We start from the raw sequence: 19745 nt of genomic DNA, 5'->3' as shown, positions 1-19745 counted from the left end.
ATTCAGTGGGCCTAATCTCTCCTAACCTTCCCATCACAATACAAAGCTTCCCGCCCTACCTCCCATTCCCTCAGCTCGGAGCTCTGTCAGAGCTTAGTCCTCTGTGTGTGCTCGGGACCGAGCTGTCAGCACCGGGAGGAACCGGCTTTCGGGGCTCCCTTTGGAGCTTCAGGGTGGAAGCCCGGCTGCCGCCTCTGCTCATGCGGACAGCTCGCCAATCCGGGCTCGGCTTGGGGACGATCGCCGTGGCCGCCCCGGCCGCGGTGGTTGAGCTGCCACACCGGACTCCAGGGTCTGGGAGTCAGAGTCCCTCGGGTAGGGCGGTCCTGCCACTGTCGCCTTCTGGGCTGCAAGTCTTGGAAGCAAAGGCAAGGGCTGCAGTCGATTCTGGGAACAGTAGTCCAAGCGTGGATGGCTTGGACTCAGGCTGAAGCCGCAGTGGACCCTGGGAAGTGTAGTTGTTTGAGGCCCCGTTCACCTTGTGGGCGCGGGGCGTACTGGGAGTTGTCGTGTGGGGGGCTCTCTGCCCGCGAGGCGCTGAGGCCGCGGTGGGTGCTGGGAAGCAGAGCTGTCTGAGGCCCGCGGCCTGGTCGCGGTTGGTGTCTGAGGCTCCGGAAGGGGCAGTTTGCGGGACTCTGGCTCGGGGTCCCCGTTGCAAAGACAAGAACTGTCCTGTACTGACCGAGGTAGGAGAAGGGCCCGCCCTGCCCGAGCCGGGGTCCGCCGGGGCTGAGGTGACCGAGGGCGGTGGCCTCATCCCGAGCTCTGGAAGTCGTGGCTGCCCAGCCAGCAGCGCGGAGGAGATGCCCCAGCTGCGGCCCCGTTAAAGGCTGCGGCGCTGCGGCCGCGGGTCCGGCCCAGGCTGGGTGCCCCTGCCGCGGCGGGGAGGGAGCTGTCGTGGACGCCCCTGATCCTGCGTGACGAGGGCGGTGGTTGCGGAGCGACTGGCCCCCAGCCCGGCCCGGTTCGCCCGCACGGCCCCGCCGGCAGTGCCTCAGCTTCTTTCTCTCCCCGCCAGCTCCGCCCTCCACGCTGCGTTCTCAGCCGGCCCTGCCCTGAGCCATGTCGCAGGTAAATTGTGCTTCCTTTCTTCTGAATGCAGCTGTGTTTACATAGGCTTTCCTTCTCCTGTAACTCCTACCCCTGTACCTGCCCTGCCTCTCTCTCTCGTGCTTGAGAGGACGTGAGAGGGTTCAATGGGGGCGCGGCGCTGGGGGCGCTGTCCCGATGTGGGCGGGGTCTGAACGTAGACCGGGCTGTCCCGTTCTCCTTTTGCCAAACGAATTCGATGGAATGAGGAGTGCTTTAGGCTTCTCTCTCCCGCTGCCGTTCTTTCACTTATTCGTCCTGTTTTTATTTATTATTTTATTATTATTATTTTATTGATTGTTTTCGTTGAGGCTAAATGCTTGGCAGGCAGTTGTGCTTCACAGAGGTGGGGGACAAGAAGGCCAGCCAGTCCAAATTATTCCGTCTGGATGCAGTTTCATTTCTCTGTCCTGCTTTTTTTCATGCTTGTCTCCAAATCCAGAGGCTCTCCAACTTTTGCCTTGAGTCCAGTTTCCTTCTGTACCGCAGATCCCACTGCAGTACATTAGGAAACAGCTTCCTTTATTAGCCAATAATCTATAACAAGTTATAGGGACTTGATTTTTTTTTTTTAACTGTAAAATATAACTCTGTCATACCTCTGGAACTGTTACTAGTTTGGAACTTTTAAAAATCCCATTCATGCCTGATGGCTATGTGGATCACTCGAGTGCTGCAAAGCAGGGGCTTATTATTACCCCAACCCTGAGGGAAAAAGCTTTAGGTTCCACCCTGGAATGTCCTTATACTTTAGTCTTTATTCTCTTGTTCCCTGACTTTGCTGAAACTGTCTCCAAGTTTCACAGCTATTTCTTCAGAAATGGGGATGCCTGGGATAAACCTGGGTGTCCCTTAAACAGATGCTGCTGCTATATGCTACAACCAGTAGTGACTACAAAGAAATTCTTGTCAAATCATTTTTAAATGTTGTTGGTTTAGTCACTAATGCATGTCCAACGCTATGCAACCCCATGGACTGTAGCCCGCCAGGCTCCTCTGTCCATGGGATTTCCCCAGGCAAGGCTAGTGGAGTAGATTGCCATTTCCTTCTCCGGGGGATTCTCCCAACCTAGGGACTGAAGCCATGTGGCCTGTGTCTCCCACATTGGCAGGCGGATTCTTTACCACTGAACCATCAGGGAAGCCCCCGCTAAAGTAGGCTGGTATTAAGGAAAATATACATCCCCTATTAAACATAAAGGGATTGTCTTCATTATTTATAAAGTGTTGTGAGATCTTAAGAATATTTACAGCCAAAGCCAGAAATACGTGTTGTTCACATGTATAGTCACAAAATTATAAATTATCTCAGGACAAAGCATATTTTTTTTCTTCAACTACACAGTAAAACAAAACAGCTAAGGGTCTTACTTATATTCTTAATAATAACTCAAAATACTGAAAACTGTCATTGCACTACTTACGTACATTGTCCACCCTCCACAGTGGACTCACTTCACTCCTTGATCAGGGCCTTTGGGAGCATAGATGCTGGTTGTACAGATGTATGTGTGTCATTTCAGGGGTCAGTGACATTCACAGATGTGTCCATAGACTTCTCCCGGGAGGAGTGGGAATGGCTCCAGCCTGCTCAGAGAGATTTGTACAGACATGTAATGTTGGAGAACTATGGCCACCTGGTCTCACTGGGTAGGTATTTCCTCTCATCTCCTCTGACCTTTGACCTTTAGGATGACAGTTGTGAATCTTGATTATCTGACTGAATATTCCCAAGGAAGGAAAGTTTTTGTCTGTTTGTTTGTTTTCTTTCAAGAGGAGGGTTATAACTTCAACTAGTCTTTCAACATCTTTCATACTTATATCTGGCATTTCTAATAATGGCCTCTTTTTTGGTAAGGATTCAAGGACTAATTTTGAATGTATTTCATTTTCCACAAGCAGGTCTTAACATTTCTAAGCCAGATGTGGTTTCCTTATTGGAGCAAGGGAAAGAGCCCTGGCTGGGGAATGGAGATGTAAGCAGAGAGCTGTTTCCAGGTGAGTGAGTGAGAAGCTGGTAATGAAGTTTTTTAAAATAACAACCCAAGCAGCCAGTGAGAAAGCAGTACTTTTTTTATATGTTGGATAGAAAGTTTTCCTTGAAAGGTGCCAGAGATACAGGAGGGGACTGTGAGGTCTTGCCCATAAGGAGCCAGTGAGAAAGCAGTACTTTTTTTATATGTTGGATAGAAAGTTTTCCCTTGAAAGGTGCCAGAGATACAGGAGGGGACTGTGAGGTCTTGCCCATGCAAGGGGATCACTTCACACCTACTTACCTGTCTGCCTTCAGTTCTCTTCTCATCCTTTTCCTCACTTTATTTCTCTTCTCTTTCTTTTTAAAAATTGACATATGTGCTTTTATTGTCTTAAGTTAAAAGGTGTATATTTTTTCCTTTATATTGCTGTTCTAACCCTCTTGAGTGATTCATTATGCTTTGGTTAATTAATGGGTTTATTCCTTCACTAATATATTAACAATATATATTTTTTAATCTCATTAAGACTTTCTCTTAGGTAGTATGCCTCAGAGAGTAGAAGGCATGGCATAGTGAGATAGTAGGTCTGTAAATAACTTGGTTAGAGGTCCTCAAGTTGGCAGTTCAACAGTTAGAAGAAAGGAATTTCCAGTTGGTGTTAAAGACCTGGGTAATTCAAATAGGGATAGTAGTAACAGAAATAAAAAAGACAGAAAAAGGGTCAGTTTTTGAGAAAATGTAGTGAATTAGCTTGAGATATGCATGGCGTGAGTAGAGGATGGTATTTCCAAGTAGAGAGGTGCACAAACTACTGGAATATGTCTTAGAAAAGAATTCAAGTTAGGAATGTAGAAGTGGGAATCTTGTATTAAGAAGGAAAAAATAGAAGCAATGAGATTGATTGAGAAGAGGTTTGAAAGCCTTCTTCATGTTAGGTTGAAATAAAATTACTGGTGAAGCTCTTTAAAAAATCAATATGGCCATGCTTCACCATTTAAGATTCTGACATAGAAGACCTTTGGAGCCTAAATTGTATGTATTTATGACAATTTGCATAAGTTCTGTAGTTGATTCTGAAGCCTACCTCTATTGGAAATCTACTGGCCTTTAGAGAGTGGTCCTCTGGAGATAACAGGGGAACACTTACATTTAAAGAGAAGAAGCTAATGGAAGGACTAGTGACAGGACAGAAGATGCCTTGAAAACAGAGTTCTGACTTTGAGAGCAAGACTTTCAGGAGTAAGGACATGGAAAGAGAGTCCTATATGGCTGAAAGTCACAAAGTGGGACAAGTGCCCAGAGACTTCCTCATCAAAGAATGAACTGAAGAAAAAGCCTCTAATACCACTACGTTAGTATAACTCTTGCAATTTTTGTGTGTTCCTTCCAGTACCCCCTTTTTTTGGTGAGTTAAATTTTATTGGGGGCAAAGTGAGCACTGCAGCCCAGGAGACAGCACCTCAGATAGTTCTGAGGAACTGTTCCCCCATAAGTTTTTGAAAGGTGAAATAGCTCACAGAAATAAGGCATAAAACATAAACATGCAGCTTAAATTATTATAAGACACCCATGTAACTACCACTCAGGTCGGTAAACACAGAAGTCCTGGGTCCCTAAGAGCTCTTTGGGTACTCATCCCAGTCACTCCCCACTGCAACCCCTGCAAAGGTAATTAATTTTCTTTAATGATAGTAACTTCCTTGGTTTTCTTTATAGCTTTTTCAACTGTTTGTGTCTCTAGTCACTAGTTTACATCTGTATGTTTGTGAACTTTTTTACAGATAATCATAATATGTATGTTCTAACTTACTTCTCTCAAAATTATAATATTCAGGTATTTTGCATATTGATCTAGGAGTTTGTTTCATTATACAAGTAGATACAACCCAGTTTATCCATTCTGTTATTGACAGCTTCTTGGGTTGTTTGCAGTTTAGGGCTGTTGCAAGTAACATTGCTGTTGTCCTTGGGTCCTGGCACATCCTGGCACAGGGTTCCTGTGGTTTATATCTAGAACTGGAATTGCTGAGCCAGAGGATGATGTGCCTCTTTCACATCATTAGATGATGCCAAAATGTTTTCCAAAGTATTTTTACTGACTTTCACTTCCACAGATACCATAAGTGAGTTCCTCTTGCTCCCCATGTTTATCAACACCATGTACTATTAGATATCATAATCTTCACATCTGTCAGGAGATAGCACACCTGTTAGGAGTGTGTGCAGTGCGAGCTTAATCTAGTTTAAATGTGCATTCTACAATTACTGATGAAGTTCAGCACCTTTTCATATGTTTATTGAGTATTTAGATACCCTCTTTTATGAAGTGCCTCTTAGTTTTTGCTCATTTATTGTATTCTTTTCTTGTTTTGTAGGAGTTAAAAATTTTGGATACAAATCCTTTGCAATTCTATTCACTTCAAATATCTTCTCTTACATGTGACTTACTTTTCCCCTTAAAACCTCTTTAAATGAACAGAAATTCTTAATTCTAGTGCTGTCAGATTCATCAGTCCTTCCCTTTATGAGGTTTTTTTTTTTTTTTGGATGTGTTTAAGAAATATTTCCCTACCACGAGGTCATGATGATGTTTTCCCAGATTTTCTTTTTTAAAAGCCTAGTTGTTTTGCCATTCACATTTAGATCCATGGTTCACTTTGGATTTATTTTTGTATGTCACATGACTTAGTGGTTAGTTTTGGTGTCTTCTTTGTTGACATCCATTTCTCAAGGTACCATTTATTGATATGTCTGCCCTTTCCTTCACTGGTTACTCATAAATTAAGTTGTTATATCCTGGGTAGGAAGAGTCAATATTGGGAAAATGACTATACTACCAGATGCAATCTACAGATTCAGTGTGCCCCTATCAAATCACCAATGGCATTTTTCAGAGAACTAGAACAAAAAAATTCACAATTCACATGGAAACACAAAAGATCCCAAATAGCCAAAGCAATCTTCAGAAAGTTAAGTTTTTGTGTATGTTTCTGGGTTCCCTTTTTTTTTTTTCTATTTTTCTATCTTTGCTAAATCAATACAGTCAGTTATGGATTTAATACTGGATAACATTTGATTGTATTTGCCTCACCTCATTCCTTTTTTTGCTGAATAATGTCATTTACAGACATCTTGACATTTCACTATATAGTACTTCATTATCATGTATAAAGTACAGGGATATTTTCTATACAATCGGAATATTTTCACATCAGAATAACAGTTTTCCCTAATTTTGTTTTAATGCGGTATCCATATATAAATGATTCATAAATGTGTTTATAACTGGATTGTCTTTTCCCTGTGGGATGATGAAATGTTCCTCTATGTCCTGTAACTTTGAGTTGTAACTTTTTTTTAAATATTAAGACTTTGGGTCTTATTTAAATCCTGTTGAGATATTAACTTTATATAAGTAGGCTGTCAATATGGATAAGTTCTAACCTGTTTTCTCTGTACATGGTTCCAATGACAGTCTGGTTTTCAAAGCCTTTGCAGGTCTATTTCATTTGTCCCCAATAAGCACCTCTTAGTGGCCTTTCTGGAACTTAGACAGTGGGTTCAGCTTTAGGTGTGCTATTTAGGGTCAGATCCATGCATGCATAGCTCAAGGATGAGCCCAGAATTTCATACACAACTTTACGAGATCACTTTCTTGAACTCCTTTTTTCACAATCTCCCCTTTCCTTTTTGACTCCCAGGGCCCCCTCTTTCAGGTCTTCTGGATAGAAAGGTAGACCTTTAGGTTCCCCTCTGCACTTCTGTAACTTTGTCTGCCTCTGTAGCCATGCAACAAGGGGACAGAGGAAAAAAACAAGGTGAGGGGTATTACCCCTGTGCTCTTAGGACGATAGGTTTTTCTGCTGAGGGAGGAAATGTTACTCTGCCTTGGAGTGTTAATTGCCTATATGGCCATCACTGCTGCAGCATGCTTTGGGTTTGAGGAGAAGAGAATGGGAAATGAACAAACAATAAGATTTCTCTGTATGGCTCCCCTTTCCCAATTATAAGACAGAAATAAAGGCTTCTCTTGGAGCTCTTTACCTGTTGCCCAGTTCTTGCTTTCAGGTTGCATTTGACTTTAGGCCTGGAGAGAGTAGAGATGGGAAAAAATACAAGAAACTCACCACCAGTTGTGTTACTTTGTGTTCTGACTTCCTTCTGCAGTCAGCTTGCTACCATTTACCTTTCAGAGTACTCAGCTAGCTCCTTTATGCACTGTTCATGGTTTTCACTTGTACTTAGTGGGAGAGCCAGTCAGAGTGTACTTAGTCCATCTGTACACGCTGGGAGCCAGTCATATTTTATAAGTGAAGAAAAAAAAAAAACAGTTACAGCATGCGTAAAGATCATGCTAATAAAGTGAGAGGATGAGGCTCAGTTTAGATTGAGCAAAAGTATAAAGTGTAAGAGGAAAATGGTGGGAATTAAGGATGGTTCTGGAAAGCACTGGTCAGATCATGCAGGTATTTTACAGGCTTTATTAATGAACTTAGAGTTCATCCCTAGGGTAATAGGGAGTCATCCAAAGATGTTAGGCAAGCGAGCACTTTAGTGACATCCTTCTGGCTGAAGTTTGGGAAACAGATTTATTGGAAGCAAGCCTAGGAAACAGGATAGCCATTTAAGAGTTGTTTCCATAATCTAGATGTAATCATTACCTGAACCATGGAGGTGTCCAGGGAATGGAAGAAGGTATACAGATGGCAACAAAGTAAGGAAGTAAACTCAGAAAGACCCAGTGATTGACTAGATAAATGACATGATGATGACTGAGGAATTGTGATTGACATCACTTTTTTGGCTGGTATTATTTCTTGGAAGAAAAAAAGGATGAGCAAGTTTGAAAAAAGAAAGATTATATCAATTTGTAACTTGCTAAATTTTGGATCTTTGGGTTACTCAAGTATATAAATTCAGTAGGCAACTCAGTATCATAGTCTAGATCTTAAGAGAGAGATCACAGTACTTCTCAAATTTTAGTCCTCTGGATTGTTTTAAAACATACTTCCAGGCCCCTCGCCAGATATTTTGAGTCATTAGGTTTGGGATAAAACTCAAGAATTAACATTTTTAACAAGCCCCCGTGATACTGATGCTGAGTTAAAGTACACATTTAGGAGTTACCGGTACAGCTTCTCAAGATTTGAATTTTCTTTGTAAAATCTCCATACCCCTGTTGTTGAATTTATTCTTAAGCAACTTTTTAAAGTTTCTTTTCTAAGAAGTTATATTGCTTTTCTATAAGAATGCTAATGACTTTGTATATTTATCTCTCAGTCTTTACTGTAGCATTTTAATAATATCTTAAACTTTCCCTGCAAATAATATAATGATTTTTCTATTAATTAATAAACTTTATTTTTCAAAAAAGCAGTCTTAGGTTCACAGCAAAACTGAGTGGAAAGTACAGAGTTCCCCTGCCCATTCCCACCCTTGCCTGGTCTTCCTCACTGACAACATCCACAGTTCAGTTCAGTGGCTCAGTCGTGTCCAGCTCTTTGCGACCCCATGAATCACAGCACGCCAGGCCTCCCTGTTCATCACTATCACCCAGAGTTCACTCAGGCTCACGTCCATCGAGTCCGTGATGCCATCCAGCCATCTCATCCTCGGTCATCCCCTTCTCCTCCTGCCCCCAATCCCTCCCAGCATCAGAGTCTTTTCCAATGAGTCAACTCTTCTCATGAGGTGTCCAAAGTACTGGAGTTTCAGCTTTAGCATAATTCCTTCCAAAGAAATCCCAGGGTTGATCTCCTTCACAATGGACTGGTTGGATCTCCTTGCAGTGCAAGGGACTCTCAAGAGTCTTCTCCAACACCACAGTTCAAAAGCATCAATTCTTCGGCGCTCAGCCTTCTTCACAGTCCAACTCTCACATCCATACATGACCACAGGAAAAACCATAGCCTTGACTAGACGGACCTTAGTCGGCAAAGTAATGTCTCTGCTTTTGAATATACTATCTAGGTTGGTCATAACTTTTCTTCCAAGGAGTAAGCGTCTTTTAATTTCATGGCTGCAGTCACCATCTGCAGTGATTCTGGAGCCCAAAATAATAAAGTCTGACACCATTTCTACTGTTTCCCCATCTATTTCCCATGAAGTGATGGGACCGGATGCCATTATCTTCGTTTTCTGCATGTTGAACTTTAGGCCAACTTTTTCACTCTCCCCTTTCACCTTCATCAAGAGGCTTTTTAGTTCCTCTTCACTTTCTGCCATAAGGGTGGTGTCATCTGCATATCTGAGGTGATTGATATTTCTCCCGGCAATCTTGATTCCAGCTTGTGTTTCTTCCAGTCCAGCGTTTCTCATAATGTACTCTGCATAGAAGTTAAATAAGCAGGGTGACAATATACAGCCTTGACGTACTCCTTTTCCTATTTGGAACCAGTCTGTTGTTCCATGTCCAGTTCTAACTGTTGCTTCCTGACCTGCATACAGAATTCTCAAAAGGCAGGTCAGGTGGTCTGGTATTCCCATCTCTTTCAGAATTTTCCACAGTTTATTGTGATCCACACAGTCAAAGGCTTTGGCATAGTCAATAAAGCAGAAATAGATGTGTTTCTGGAACTCTTTTGCTTTTTCCATGATCCAGTGGATGTTGGCAATTTGACCTCTTGTTCCTCTGCCTTTTCTAAAACAAGCTTGAACGTCAGGGAGTTCACGGTTCACGTATTGCTGAAGCCTGGCTTGGAGAATTTTGAGCATTACTTTACTAGCATGTGAGATGAGTGCAATTGTGTGGTAGTTTGAGCATTCTTTGGCATTGCCTTTCTTTGGAATTAGAATGAAAACTGACCTTTTCCAGTCCTGTGGCCACTGCTGAGTTTTCCAAATTTGCTGGCATATTGAGTGCAGCACTTTCACAGCATCATCTTTCAGGATTTGAAACAGCTCAACTGGAATTCCATCACCTCCACTAGCTTTGTTCTTAGTGATGCTTTCTAAGGCCCACTTGACTTTACTTTCCAAGATGTTTGGTTCTAGATTAGTGATCACATCATCATGATTATCTGGGTCGTGAAGATCTTTTTTGTACAGTTCTTCTGTGTATTCTTGCCACCTCTTCTTAATATCTTCTGCTTCTGTTAGGTCCATACCATTTCTGTCCTTTATCGAGCCCATCTTTGCATGAAATGTTCCCTTGGTATCTCTAATTTTCTTGAAGAGATCTCTAGTCTTTCCCATTCTGTTTTCCTCTATTTCTTTGCATTGATCACTGGAGAAGGCTTTCTTATCTCTTCTTGCTATTCTTTGGAACTCTGCAGTTAGATGCCTATATCTTTCCTTTTCTCCTTTGCTTTTTGCCTCTCTTTTCTTCACAGCTATTTATAAGGCCTCCCCAGACAGCCATTTTGCTTTTTGCATTTCTTTTCCATGGGGATGGTCTTGATCCCTGTCTCCTGCACAATGTCACAACATCCACAGTATTACATTTTTCACAACTGATGAACATACCTTGACATATCATTATCACCCTAAGTCCATAGTTTACCTTAAAGGTTCTTTCTTGGTGTTGTACATTCTGTGCATTTTGACAAATGTGTAATGACATGTATCCATATGTTAGTATGATACAGAATAGTTTTACTGCCCTAAAAATTCTTATTCTCTGCCTACTCATCACTCTCTTCCCCCAACCCCTGGCAACCATGGATCTTTTTACTGTTTCCATAGTTTTTCCTTTTCCAGAATATCATATAGTTGAATTCATAGTATTTAGCTTTTTCAGATTGGCTTTTTTCAGTTAATATTATGCATTTAAGGCTTATTCCTTTATACCTTTTCATGGTTTGATAGCTCATTTCTTTTTAGTGCTGAGTAATATCCCATAGTCTAGCTGTATCATGGTTTTCCATTCTCTTACTGAAAGACATCCTGTTTCTAAGTTTTGACAGTTATTAATAAAGCTGCTGTAAACTTCCATGTGTAAGTTTTTGTATGTACATGTTTTAATTATTTGTGTAAATACCAAGGAATGTGATTGCTGAATTGTATGGTAAGAGGATGTTCCATTTTATAGAAAACTGACAAACTGTTTTTCAAAGGGCCTGTACTATTTTTCATTCCCACCAGCAATGAATAAGAGTTCCTGTTGTTCCACATCCCTGTCAGCATATGTTGTTAGAGAATTGAATTTTGGCTATTTTGATAGGTGTGTAGTGGTATATCATTTTAATTTACAATTCCTTAATGACATATGATGTTGAGTATCTTTTTATATTCCTACTTGCCACCTATATATCTTCTTTGGTGAAGTGTCTGTTCATGTCTTTTGCCTATTTTTAAATTGGGTTGTTCATTTTCTTATTGTTGAGTTTTAAGAGTTCTTTGTATATTTTGGGTAGTAACTCTTGTCAGATATGTATTTTTGCAAATATTTTCTTTCAGTCTTTTCATCCTGTCTTCTTACTCCCTTGACACTGGCTATTTCAGAACAGAGATTTTTAATTTTAGTGATGTCCACCTTATCAATTACTTCTTTCATGGATTGCGCCTTTGATGTTATATCCAAAAAGTCATCAATATAACTAACATCATCTAGGTTTTCTCCTTTGTTATCTTCTAGAAGTTTTATAGTTTTGTTTTACATTTAGTTCTGTGATCCATTTTGAGTTAATTTTTGTTAACAATGTAATCTGTGTCTAGGTTCGTTTTTATGCATGTGGATGTCTAGTTGTTCCAGTACCATTTTATGAGAAGGCTGTATTTGCTTCTTGTGTTGTCCTTGCTATTTTGTCAAAGATCAGCTGACTATAATCATGCAGATCTGTTCTGCGCTCTCTCCTCTGTTCCATTTATCTCCTTGTCTTGTCTTTCACCAGTCCTGCTCTGTCTTGATTACTGTAGCATTACAGAAGTCTTGAAGTCAAGAGTCAGTCCTTTGACTATTGTTCAGTGTTGTGTTAAGTATTCTAGGTCATTTTCTTTTTTGTATAAACTTTAGAGTCCATTTGTTGAGATCTGTGAAATAACTTGCTGGGATTTTGATTGGAATTTTGTTGAATCTGTGTACCAAGTTGGAAATAATTTTAAACTTCCAGAGTTACAAATGCAATTGTCATTTTCAAGACATTCTGACAGCAAATAAAGTTTAAATAGAGGTGAAGATGATTAACCACCTATCCTTTACAATTATTTATCTTCCTAATAGTTTTGTTTTTCCCTCACCTTCAATTACTTATTTTTAGTCTCCTAATTCACCTACATCTTTCTTATTTAATGTCTTCTGGACATGACAACTATAAAAGTCATGCAATGCTAAGTTTTTTTTCAATATAATTCTCATTTTAAAATGGAAGAATGGCTTTTATGTTACTCAATACAAAAAATTAAAAAAATATTTGCTTTGTTTTTTCAGCTTCAAAGTCAAATATTGAGATCCAAGAGTTTTCTCCAAAAAATGTCATATTAGAAGATGATTCATCCCAGTACTTGATAATGGAAAGATTTCTAAGCCAAGGCTCTGAGTATTCCAGTTTTAAAGAAGGCTGGAAATGTGAGGGTGATACTGAGATGCTGCAGGGAAATCAGGGATGCATCAGGCAAGTGACAGTTCCCCATCAAGAAGCCCTGTCTCAGCATGTGAATGTCAGTACTGTGGAGAGACCCTATGGATGCCATGAATGTGGAAAAACTTTCAGTCGGCGCTTTTCCCTTGTGTTACATCAGAGAACTCATACTGGAGAGAAACCATATGTATGTAAGGAATGTGGGAAAACCTTTAGCCAGATCTCAAACCTCGTAAAACATCAGATGATACATACAGGAAAGAAACCCCATGAATGTAAAGACTGTAATAAAACATTCAGTTACCTTTCTTTCCTCATTGAACACCAGAGAACACATACTGGGGAAAAACCCTATGAGTGTACTGAATGTGGAAAGGCCTTTAGTCGTGCCTCAAACCTCACTCGACATCAGAGAATTCACATAGGAAAGAAACAGTATGTATGCAGGAAATGTGGGAAGGCCTTTAGCAGTGGCTCTGAACTCATTCGTCACCAGATTACACACACTGGAGAGAAACCTTATGAATGCATTGAGTGTGGGAAGGCATTTCGCCGTTCTTCACATCTTACCCGTCATCAGAGTGTCCATACCTCCAAAACCCCCTATGAATGTAATGAATGCAGTAAAGCTTTCCGTTGCCACTCCTTCCTTATCAAACATCAGAGAATTCATGCTGGAGAAAAGCTCTATGAATGTGATGAATGTGGTAAAGTTTTCACGTGGCATGCATCTCTTGCACAACATATGAAAATTCATACTGGAGAAAAGCCCTACGCATGTACTGAATGTGACAAAACCTTTAGTAGGAGCTTTTCCCTCATTCTACATCAGATAACTCATACTGGAGAGAAGCCCTATGTATGTAAGGTATGCAATAAATCCTTCAGCTGGAGCTCAAACCTTGCTAAACATGAGAGAACACACACTCTAGAGAACTCCTATGAGTATGAAAATTCATTTAATTACCACTCATTCCTTACTGAACACCAGGGAATTCACATGATAGACAAAACCTAAAAATGTATAGTTTTTTTTAAAAAAAGTAGTTAATGCCTTACTTTGACTTCAGTGAACTCTTGAAAAGAAGCCTTATGTGAATATGTTGTGATTAAAATGTGGTCTATGCTGTAGTCAGTATTCTGGAGAAAACCCCCAGGAATATTTGGGAAAGCCATTAATAGCTGCTCATTCTCTTTTATAACAATAGAAGATGAAATCAATCAGTATTGAGAAGATTCTTCATCTGGTGGTGGTGGTAGTGGTGGTGGTTTAGTCACTAAGTCGTGTCCAACTCGACCCCATGGACTGTAGCCTGCCAGGCTCCTCTGTCCATGAGATTTCCCAGGCAAGACCACTGGAGTGCTTTGCCATTTCCTTCTCCAGGGGATCTTCCTGACCCAGGGATCAACCCTGCATCTCCTGCATTGCAGGTAGATTCTTTACCACTGAGTCACCAGGGAAGCCTGTACTTTTTCCTGGAGATCAGAAAATTCATAATGAAGAAAAGTCAAACAAACACAATAAGAAATTTTAAAATACTCTTCCTAAGGGGGGGAAAGCAACCTATAAATGAACTTAACATAGGGTGACTTTCTTCAGTATTTCAAACCTACAGAATTATCCTGGGGAAAAACCACCATTATAATGAGTGCAGCAAAATCTTAGAGTTCTAAGAAGTTATACTGGACAGAATTGATGTGGGAGGTTTTTTTTTAATGGGAATGTTTGTTTTGGCTTTTTTAAAAAGCAAATTCATAAAAGCTATGAATAAATCTTTTGATTTATAGTAAATTAAATGTGGTACTGGCTGAGTTTGTTTCTTCACAGCAAGTGTGATTATGAAACTGCAACTATCACAATATTGACATCAGCGAGAGTAGCATGCTTTTGTAAACATTATAAAGACATAGAAGCATTTTTAGATATTTTATGGTTTTAACTTTGAGTCAGAGTTTGGACCTAAGATTATGATAATTCATGTTTACCCTTGAATCTGACTAGATGTCTTAATCAGTCTGAAATAACTGTAAATAAGGTACATCAGAGGAAAATGCCAAGGTTTTCCTCTTTTGCTCCAATTAGAGTAAGAACATTTCTTTTGTAATCACATTTGTCAAATCAGATTGTTTTCATCTCCACATATACCTGCCCATTCTTTATTCTCCCATTTTAAAGACTCTGTTATCTTTGAGGCATCTGACTGCCTCCTAAGAGCTTCTCTTGCATTTAGTACATGAAATACGTGATTAGCACTCGGATAAGTGCTTCATTCAGAGAAGGTGATGGCACCCCACTCCAGTACTCTTGCCTGGAAAATCCCATGGACGGAGGAGCCTGGTAGGCTGTAGTCCATGGGGTCGCGAAGAGTCAGACACGACTGAGCAACTTCACTTTCACTTTTCACTTTCATGCATTGGAGAAGGAAATGGCGACCCACTCCAATGTTCTTGCCTGGAGAATCCCAGGGACGGGGGAGCCTGGTGGGCTGCTGTCTCGGGTCACACAGAGTCGGGCACGACTGAAGTGACTTAGCAGCTGCTATGTCTGACTCTTTGCGACCCCATGGACTGCGGCCTACCAGGCTCCTCCGTCCATGGGATTTGCCAGGCAAGAGTACTGGAGTGGGTTGCCATTGCCTTCTCCAGGACTTAGCAGCAGCAAGTGCTTCATTAGTGCATATTTTTTCATGTTCTTTCACAAGATGAGAGCTAGATATTTCTTTTCCACTCAATGTAACAACAAAACACATAGCTGCTGTCTAATATTTACTTTTCTAGAACCACTCAAAACCTCAAACTATTAGAACAGCTCCACTCTATAAACCCCCATTTTCCTATAGTGGTGGCCAATATGATTAATTTCCCTTGCACCCTGTGGCAATCTTTGATGAACAAGAATATATTTGTCATCTCAAATATATTTGTTACATTCAGAGGTATGACCATAATCTTCTCCCAGGAGGAATGAGGGCTGATTAAACCCTGCTCCAAATTTTCGTATGGGAATGCAATGATGAAGGACTATGGGAATCTGGTCTAAGGTGGGTACTATTCCTCCAAATTCAGAATCTGAATTTAGGAATCTGCCTTCTCCATAGGAAATATCAGGACGTAAGCTCCAAGTTGCCTGGCTGAATTTGTAGTCCATGTTCTTGAAGTAATGCTTTAAATTGGTACAAGTTGCAAGTGGCATGCATTCTGCTTTGGTTCTTCTACTGCTTCTCTTCCCTAGGATCTAGGAAAACCATAATATTTCGAATTATCTGTTTTCTCCTTATAAGCAGGACTTTCTATTTCTAAACCAAATATGGTCTCCTTATTGGAGCAAGGAAGAATGAAGAATGATGGAAAAAATGGGAACAGGCTATGCTCAAGTGAGGGAAGGGCACTTAGGAACAGAGTGTCTTTGCAGGCCACCACAAAGTCAGTTCACCAGATATGTTGCTTGAATAATTTTGTAAAAAATAAGAACTTTCCCCCAAAATTTACTTCATGCAGCATCATTCTGAACTACATAATTCACCCAAAGCTCCTCTTGTTCTTTGTGGTAAAATACTTCAGAAAATAAGAACTGTGCTATTGTTTTTCATTTAATTAAAGTACAGATAATGCATCAAATACATTAAAATATAGTTAATTCCTAAATTATACAATAAAAGATACGTCAAAACACTGAAAAGAGCCTTTCCGGCGGTGACGACCTCCTCACGAGAACATGCCTCTCGCAAAGGATCTTCTTCATCCCTCTCCAGAAGAGGAGAAGAGGAAACACAAGAAGAAGCGCCTGGTGCAGAGCCCCAATTCCTATTTCATGGATGTAAAATGCCCAGGATGCTATAAAATCACCACCGTCTTCAGCCATGCACAGACAGTAGTTTTGTGTGTTGGCTGCTCTACTGTCCTCTGCCAGCCTACAGGAGGAAAAGCAAGGCTTACAGAAGGATGCTCTTTCAGACGGAAGCAGCACTAAAAGTACCCTGTATCAAGATGAACGGGAAACCATCCCAATAAACACGTTTTGGATAAAAAAAAAAAAAAAAAAAAAAAAAAACCACTGAAAAGAGAAAGTGAAAGTTTGGATATTTTCATTTATATAGTATGCTTTCTTTGTCATAGCAGTGCAGTGCTGGCAATATTGCTTTCACTCAATTTCAGTACAAAAATCTGTGTTACACCTTTCCATGGTTAACATAACAATCTTTTTTTTTTTAATAAGCTATTGCAGAGGTAGCAGAAGACTAAAAGAAAAGCTTCTTGTTTTTCAAGATGAAATTCAGTAACAATGGCCAGCCAAACACAAGATAGAAAAGAAAATGGCAGAAATAAAGTATATGTTGTACTTTAAATTACTCGTATATTATTTCAGTTCCAATTTGTTTGACAAAGAAACAATAGTGACATATAGTGTGACCATCTCAATACATATGAAAGGGTAAACATCCAAAATGAACATTTTAATCTATGTAGTACAAGGAGTTTGTATTTCAGGTACACAATTATCTAGGTTTGCATACTCAAAAGATGTGAAACACCGGAAGGAAACCATTGTAGCTCTGAAAGAGTTACAATATTTTTATTACTCTGTTGTCATGATTATCCAATTATCCATACTAAAACAGAGACAGAGGAAAGAGAAGGGAAAAAAGATGAGTGTAAGGCACAGACATTTAGGACAAACTCAAAAGTTCTAACATGTGTAGTTATAGTGTTTTAAGAAGAGAGAATGACAGAAGAAATAGTTGAGGAATTCACTCAAGAATCTTAGAAATGATGCAAGATAATCTACAGATTCAAGAAGCTGAGCAAATTCCAAGCAGGCAACTATGCACATTGTAATAAAAAGTAAAACCTGGTTATCTAAAACTGGTATGGGGTAGGAGAGATTACCTTCAAAGGAGCAACAATAAGACTGAAAACTTCCTCATCAAATAATATGATGGAAGTCAGATGATAATGAAACAATGCCTTTAAAGTGCTGAAAAGGAAAAAAACCAGAGGTCAAATTGCCAACATCCGTTGGATAATAGAAAAAGCAAGAGTTCCAGAAAAACATCTGCTTTATTGACTATGCCAAAGCCTTTGACTGTGTGGATCACAACAAACTGTGGAAAATTCAAGAGATGGGAATACCAGACCACCTGACCTGCCTCCTGAGAAATCTGTATGCAGATCAAGAAGCAACAGTTAGAACTGTGCATGGAACAACAGAAAGGACTATGTCAAGGCTGTATATTGTCACTCTGCTTATTTAACTTATATGCAGAGTACCTCATGCGAAATGCCTGGCTCGATGAAGCACAAGCTGGAATCAAAATTGCCAGGAGAAATATCAATAACCTCAGATACACAGATGATACCACCCTTATGGCAGGAAGCAAAGAAGAACTAAAGAGCCTCTTGATGAAAGTGAACAAGGAGAGTGAAAAAGCAGACTTAAAACTCAACATTCAGAAAACTAAGATCATGGCATCCGGTCCCATTGCTTCATGGCAAATAGCTGGGGAAACAGTGGAAACGGTGAGAGACTTTATTTGGTGGGGCAGCGCGGGGGCTCCAAAATCACTGCAGATGGTGACTGCAGCCATGAAATTAAAAGATGCATGCTCTTTGGAAGAAAAGCTATGACCAACCTAGACAGCATATTAAAAAGCAGAGACATTACTTTGCCAACAAAGGTCCATCTAGTTAAAGCTATGGTTTTTCCAGTAGTCATGTATGGATGTGAGAGTTGGACTATAAAGAAAGCTGAGTGCTGAAGAATTGATGCTTTTGAACTGTGGTGTTGGAGAAAACTCTTGAAATGCTGTTGGACTGCAAGGAGATCCAACCAGTCAATCCTAAGGGAAGTCAGTTCTGAATATTCATTGGAAGGATTGATGCTGATGCTGAAGCTCCAATACTTTGGCCACCGGATGTGAAGAACTGACTCACTGGGAAAGACCCTGTTGCTGGGAAAGATTGAGCACAGGAGGAGAAGGGGATGACAGAGGATGAGATGGTTGGATGGCATCACCGACTCTATGGACATGAGTTTGAGTAAGCTCCAGGAGTTGGTGATGGACAGGGAAGCCTGGCATGCAGCATCCATGGGGTCACAAAGAGTTAGACACAACTGAGTTACTGAACTGATACTGATACCAATCTAGATTTCTATACCAACCAAAAAATCCTTTAAAGTTGAAATAAGGATGTTTCAGATAAACAAAAACAGAGGGAATTTGTGTAGCACAGCTATGACTAAAAGAAATAATACAATGAGCTCTTCAGGCAGTATGAGCTGATCCTAGATGGAAACTTGCAATACAGAAGTATTGGGAAACTAAGGCCTATGGTCCAAATCAAGGCCTGTGAGCTATTAATAGATAATATTTTAAATGGTTGCTTTAAAAGATGAATATGCAAGAAATATAAATGAATTTGACACAGTAGTTTGTAGTTTAAAATATACATGAAACTAGAGAAGCGTGATAATTAATACATGGTAAGAAAAGTTATGACCAACCTAGATAGCATATTTAAAAGCAGAGACATTACTTTGCCGACTAAGGTCCATCTAGTCAAGGCTATGGCTTTTCCAATAGTCATGTATGGATGTGAGAGTTGGACTGTGAAGAAGGCTGAGTGCCGAAGAATTGATGCTTTTGAACTGTGGTGTTGGAGAAGACTCTTGACAGTCCCTTGGACTGCAAGGAGATCCAACCAGTCCATTCTGAAGGAGATCAGCCCTGGGATTTCTTTGGAAGGAATGATGCTAAAGCTGAAACTCCAGTCCTTTGGCCACCTCATGCAAAGAGTTGACTCATTGGAAAAGACTCTGATGCTGGGAGGGATTGGGGGCAAGAGGAGAAGGGGACGACAGAGGATGAGATGGCTGGATGGCATCACTGACTCGATGGACATGAATCTGAGTGAACTCCGGGAGTTGGTGATGGACAGGGAGGCCTGGCGTGCTGCGATTCATGGGGTCGCAAAGAGTCAGACACGACTGAGCAACTGAACTGAACTGAACTGAACTGAACTGAAGAGGGGATGGATGGAGTGTAAGATTCTAGCCAGCACTGGGAAAGTGGTAAAAGTACTTGTTCGGCTCTCTCTTGATCTAGGGGCCAATTAATAAGTATATTCTACTTGAGAAAATTCATTAAGCTATACACCTTTCTCT

At 40.5% G+C, this 19745-nt stretch overlaps 2 protein-coding genes across 3 annotated transcripts; both read left to right on the top strand.

The window, feature by feature from the left end:
- On the top strand, positions 509 to 14380 carry ZNF140 (zinc finger protein 140). 2 transcript variants are annotated; one of them, XM_018061472.1, is made up of 4 exons: positions 509 to 1071; positions 2613 to 2739; positions 2992 to 3087; positions 12433 to 14380. In XM_018061472.1, the coding sequence occupies exons 1-4, from the start codon at positions 1063 to 1065 to the stop codon at positions 13599 to 13601; spliced, it is 1401 nt and encodes a 466-aa protein (XP_017916961.1). In that variant the 5' UTR covers positions 509 to 1062; the 3' UTR covers positions 13602 to 14380. The 2 variants fall into 2 exon arrangements, with proteins under 2 accessions (XP_017916961.1, XP_017916960.1); XM_018061471.1 differs by having other exon boundaries at positions 512 to 1071; positions 2989 to 3087.
- On the top strand, positions 16243 to 16634 carry LOC102171808 (40S ribosomal protein S27). The gene has a single exon (XM_005691320.3). It carries the CDS (start codon positions 16299 to 16301, stop codon positions 16551 to 16553), a length of 255 nt encoding a protein of 84 aa, XP_005691377.1. The 5' UTR covers positions 16243 to 16298; the 3' UTR covers positions 16554 to 16634.

This window comes from Capra hircus, chromosome 17, assembly GCF_001704415.2.
Source record: "Capra hircus breed San Clemente chromosome 17, ASM170441v1, whole genome shotgun sequence".
NCBI lineage: Eukaryota > Metazoa > Chordata > Mammalia > Artiodactyla > Bovidae > Capra > Capra hircus.
Note: the sequence above shows the minus strand (reverse complement) of the source record. Positions and strands in the feature narration are given on the sequence as shown.